Here is a 5,800-nt window from a genome sequence, read left to right on the forward strand (position 1 = left end):
ATTTTGATTAAAATATTTGTAAAAGGGGAAGTTAGCAAAGAAGTGTATCATTTCTTTCGCTGCTCATTGACCAAATTTGTCAGAATTCATTCAGTAATCAGGAACCTAAAATGATTTGCTCAACCTCTGCCCTTGTATATTTACAAAGTGATTAAATAACTATAATGTGCCAGAAATTTTTTCTTAATGGACCATGAAGTATCAATGTGAGTTGACACTCATGATTAAAAAGAGGCATCAGGCAGTGTCCAGTGATTAGAAGGAACGAGAAGGGAGCACATATATTCTGTTATTATCCCTTTGTCTTGCTATTTCTTCCACTTGTAACCCCATAACCAAAGCCAAAGATCAAATACTAAAAAAGAAAACCAGGTATTCTTGAAATATTGGATGCTAAATTCTCATGTCCTAAATTATTTCAAAAAAAAAATTCATTATTTTCAATTCTAGCAATGTTCTTTTTCAGATATCTGAATGGAGTTTAATATCAATGTAAAATAAAACTCTGCTATGAAGAAAAAATGCACACTATAAAGAGTAGCAAGGATGTACAGTCAAATAGTCTGTGATTTACATAATGTCAGTCATGTTTCTTTGCCGGAGACCAGCTCCGGCATGTTCCTCACAGAAAGCTGAGGTTGGGTGAGTGGTCTTGAGAAAAAAGAGAATATAGAAAAGTAGGGTTCAGGAGGACCAAAGAAACATCCTGAAACGTGAATGTATGCAATGGCACTTTATTAAAAGCTGTGTTTTCTTTTATTCCCCATTTCTTGGCTCCTTCTTGGAAAACAACCAAGTCCAGACAAAAACATCTGCACTTTGCAGCCACGTCAAGGTTAAGCAAAATAGTTTGTTCCAAAAACACCTTAGCAGATCAAGAAGCAAAGTTATTTTGCTAAATACAAAAGTTCATTTACAGTTCATACAGCTCCCATGAGAACTTTTTAACTAAGGGTGAAGTCCCACTCTTTATACCCATTAGGCCGGTTAGGATAGGGTTTTCACCCTCTCCATTCCCTAAGACCATGGGGAAGAAGTGGGAAATCACCCTACATTTCTTTTAATATCTCATTTTATGGATCATGCTACTAAGGATTAAAAACATTGTATGTGTGTATGTGTACATGCTCATGTGTTAAGGTGTAGAATGGAAGCTTTATAAGTGTCAAATAATATGCCATTGGTAAATCAGCAATGTCTCTTGAGGTGACCAGGTTAATGCCTGCTCAGATGTGGATCTACACATGCTCTGTGCTTCTCTCTTTAGCATCTCTCAACTCTCATTCCCCATTTATACTCTTTTTTGTAGTCTGTTTTGTAGTTTTAAGCTTATTAACTGTGATTTAGAAACTACTTTTTAAAAAATGGTAATAAGCACTTTCGTCCATGCATACTATCTTATGAGTTTCTGCTAAGACTTTAGAGGGCATATTTCAGTACATCTGAGAGAAGATGAACCTATAACTCACACCATATACTCTTTTACATATAAATTTTTATGAGGAAATTTGAACTTTGCAGGAACCTAAGTTAAAAGGTATGATGGAAAGCGAAGTTAAATTGAAATTAAATATATTTATTTTTAGGGATTATATTACCAAGGCTACATTTATAGAAGGAATCAGGTCAGCAATGTAATAACACGTTTTTAAAATATTAATGCCAACAAATAACATTCTGGGTGCTGTTAAGAACATACTTAAGGTCAGAGTCACCAGTTTTATAACACATCAGTGGTCTGGGAAGGTTAGAATGCCCTTGGCACATGCTGAGATTAATACTGATTGGTAATTGGAGAGAAATTCCATATAGTCAGATTAATAGTTCAGATTGCATCTGTCATATGAGACTATAAGTATTACGGTTCAGAAATTCATCCGATGTAACTTTCATGCTATTTATTTCAGAGAAAATGTTAGGCACAGTGCAAAGTTCTCCTTGTCTAATACTGTTTAGTTTGCTATAATGTTAGCATTTTTGGTTTGTAAAATATTGTCTATGAAACTAAATAATAAAATATTGATGTGATAATTTTTTCATAAATTGTCAATTTTATTGATAAAAGTGTTATGTGGAAAATATTTTAAGAAATAGAAACATTGGCAGTAAAATGCCTTATTTTACATTTTTTCCAAAGAAATTTAACAAAGTGTAGATATTCTAATAGGAAAGCACATAAAACATAGCACATTTGGGGGGGGCGGGGTGAATGTAAGATGAAAAGGAGAAATATTCACTCAAAAAACAAATGCACTGTCTTCGACCTGATGCTGACTGCTCGTGACCCTATAGGACAGGGTAGAACGTCCCTGGGAGTTTCGGAGATGGGAACCCTTTCCAGGTGTGGAATGCCCAGTCTTCCTCCCGAGGAGAGCCTGAAGCTTCCGAACTATTGACCAGGCCATTGGCAGCCCAATTTGTAACTACCAAACTGCTCTGCCCCCTTGAAAGAATCACTAGCTCACTTAAATGGTATAATGGTATAATGGCAAAATTATGGGAAAGAATATAGTTCATATATCGATTCAATCACAAATAACACATTTTCAACCAAAAAACAGACAGATCTTTAAGTGAAATGGTAATATTAGTGAGGCATGTATAACTTAGTATGATAAGCCATTGAAATCAAACAGACAGGATTTACTCAAGGTAAAGTTCAAAACAGTTGGGAAGTAAGGAATGCCTAGTGCGGCTCAATCAAGGGCAATGTAGCAACGAGGAATTACTAAACCCTAATGAAGGCTGAACATGATGGTGGGACAATAGGGAAGTAAAAAGGAAATAGAGAAAGAACCAGGAGGCAAAGGACATTTATAGAGGCCTAAATACAGGCATTTACATATGTAAATATATATATAATGAGAGGAGAATAGAACTCTGTACTCATATCTATATGTTAACAATTAAGGTGGCAGATGGACATTGGGCTTCAACTCAAGTACTCCCTTACACAAGAATACTTTGCTCTAACAATCCGGCTTTTTGTGATGTTCACCTTCCCGATATGATCACGGAAGACAAAATGGGTGCATAAGCAAATGTGGTGAAGAAAGCTGATGGTGTCTGGCTATCAAAAGATATAGCACCAGGGGTCTTAAAGGCTTGAAGATAAACAAGTGACCATCTAGCTCAGAAGGAAAAGGAAAACCAAGGAAGGGAATGTAACATTGAGGTGATTGCAATAAATTAAATAGAACAAAATGTATATGAATTGTTGGATGCAAAACTGATGATCCACTATGTAAAACTTTTTTAAAAGAAAAATCATGTTTATAATTTGTGTCTCTCATTAATGTGTAAATGTATCTCTAATCTATATTTTGACCATTATATTTCTTCATTTTTCCTGACTTTTGTTGTAAAATGTTTTTGCCTTAGCCCTCCTAAACCCTGCCACCTCCAAATAGCATGCTTCCAGTTTTTAAAGGAGCCCTTTCATTGTGGGACAAGTTAGATGCCACAGAGTTGGATGTACATTGTAGTGACCCCGTGTACAACAGAGTAAAACACTGCCTGGCCCTCTGCCATCCACATCATTGTATTTATGTTTGGGCTCATTGTTGCAGCCACTGTGTCAATCCACCTCCTTAAGTGCCTTCCTCGTGTTTTCTGCCCCTCCACTTTACCAAGCTCGAGGCTCTTCTACAGGCACTAGTTTCTCTTACCAACATGTCTAGAGTTCGCAAGACAAACTCTCATGATCCTTTCCTTTAAGGAGCACTGTTGATGTCCTTTTCCACGACAAATCAGTTGGTCCTTTTGACAGTCCATAGCGCTCTCAATATGATTGTGACAGTCCGAAATACGGGTTTAATGAAGGACACAGCTTCAGACACCAGTATCAGCCCTTGAGTCTTAATAGACTGCAGTATCTTATGGACTTGGGTCGAATTGATCCTACTCAACCTATTGATTTAACCCAGCTTGTCAATGGAAGAGGTGTGACCATCCAACCACTTAAAAGGGATTATGGTGTCCAGCTGGTGGAGGAGGGTGCTGATAACTTCACGGCCAAAGTGAATATTGAAGTGCAGTTGGCTCCAGAACTTGCCATTGCTGCAATTGAAAAAAATGGTGGTGTTGTTACTACAGCCTTCTATGATCCCAGGAGTCTGGAAATTTTGTGCAAACCTGTCCCATTCTTTCTGCGTGGACAGCCCATTCCAAAACGAATGCTTCCACCTGAAACACTGGTAACATATTATACCGATGCAAGAAATCGTGGTTATCTGGCAGATCCTGCCAAATTTCCTGAAGCAAGACTTGAACTCGCCAAGAAGTACGGTTATATTTTGCCTGATATCACGAAAGATGAACTCTTCAAAATGCTCCGTGCACGAAAGGATCCACGGCAGATCTTCTTTGGTCTTGCTCCAGGCTGGGTGGTGAATATGCCTGACAAGAAAATCCTGAAGCCTATAGATGAGAATCTCACCAAGTACTACAGCTCATGAAGCCTCTTCCATGGCAGCTGTGGTGGTAGAGCATGTTGGCAAGGGGAGGATGCATACGTATTTCTCATAACCTTCTCTAGTATCTAATTCTCCAATGTTTTTATCTAAAATTAAAATGTATGCAAGAACCAGAAAAAAAAATTTGAATACAAGCATTCTTCTGTGGTCTTCTTTATTTAATGTCCAAATTTCCCTTGCTACGAGGCACTAACGATATCATGGATTGGGTCAGGAACACCTTAGTCCTCAAAGTAACATCCTTACTTTCCAACACTTTAAAGAGTTATGGTGCAACAAATTTACTGAAAGCAATACATCCCTTGGGTTTTAAGTTGCTGCTTCCATGAACGATTATTGTGATTCCAGCGAAATGAAGTCCTTGATAACTTAAGTATTTTCTCCATTTATCATGATGTTGCCAAGTAGTGAGAATTTTAATGTTTGTTAGATTCAGTTTCAACTCATATTGAAGTTAGCAATACTTGATTTTCATCAGCAAGTACTTCAAGTCTTTATCACTTCAGCAAGCAAGTTTGTGTTGTTTTGCATATTATAGGTTGTTAAAAATACTTCCTCGAATCTTGGTACCTCATTCTTCTTCATATAACCCAGCTTCCCTAATTATTTGTTCAGCATACATATGGAACATGTATGGTGAAAGGATACAGCCCTGACACACACCTTTCCTGATTTTAAACCACACTAGATCTCCTTGCTCTGTTCACACAACTGCCTTTTGAACTATATACAAGTTCCACATGAACACCATATAGTGTGCTGGAATTCCTATTCTTCTCAAAGTTATCCATAGTTCATTATGGTTCACACAGTCCAATGCCTTTTACTAGTCAATAAAACATGTGAGCCTTCTGTTGGGCCACCGTTCTTTGGAATGGGTACAAATACGGATCTCTCCTAGTCAATTGTCCACTCGTTGTCTTCCACATTTTCCAGCATTGACAAGTAGGTGCTTGCACTGCTTCATGAACTTGTTGATACATTTCAACTAGTATTCCATCAACTCCTGGAGCCTTGGCTTTGGCTAATGCTTTCAGTGAAGCTTGTACTTCTTCCTTCAGTATCATTGGTTCTTGCTCATATGCTAATTTCTTTTATTTTTAACAATTTTATTGGAACATAATTTATGTATCATAAAATAGTTCAATCATTCGATCATATCAAGGAGAATTGTGCAATCACAACCACATCAGTTTTAGAACATTTCCTGTCCTTCCACCCCTCATGGTTAAACCATCTTTAAAATGAGTTGTTCAACCACATTTAGTTCCAGTGCTAGCTCCCATCACTACTTTCTGAGATGGTTCAATGTTGCCAGTTCTTTT

The 5,800-nt window shown here is 37.4% G+C and overlaps 1 protein-coding gene across 1 annotated transcript in view; it reads left to right on the forward strand.

Annotated features, from left to right (window-relative positions):
• The window catches only part of LOC101661932 (39S ribosomal protein L15, mitochondrial-like), a 25,115-nt gene extending 20,643 nt beyond the window's left edge, over positions 1 to 4,472 (forward strand). The window contains exon 2 of the mRNA XM_045283807.1: positions 3,800 to 4,472. Coding sequence (XP_045139742.1) covers positions 3,800 to 4,457 — 658 coding nt within the window. The 3' untranslated portion in view covers positions 4,458 to 4,472. The remainder of the gene's footprint in view (positions 1 to 3,799) is intronic.
• Positions 4,473 to 5,800: the final 1,328 nt, after the last annotated feature.

Source organism: Echinops telfairi, unplaced genomic scaffold (genome assembly GCF_000313985.2).
Source record: "Echinops telfairi isolate 266 unplaced genomic scaffold, ASM31398v2 ScPeMD7_7467;HRSCAF=8505_1, whole genome shotgun sequence".
NCBI lineage: Eukaryota > Metazoa > Chordata > Mammalia > Afrosoricida > Tenrecidae > Echinops > Echinops telfairi.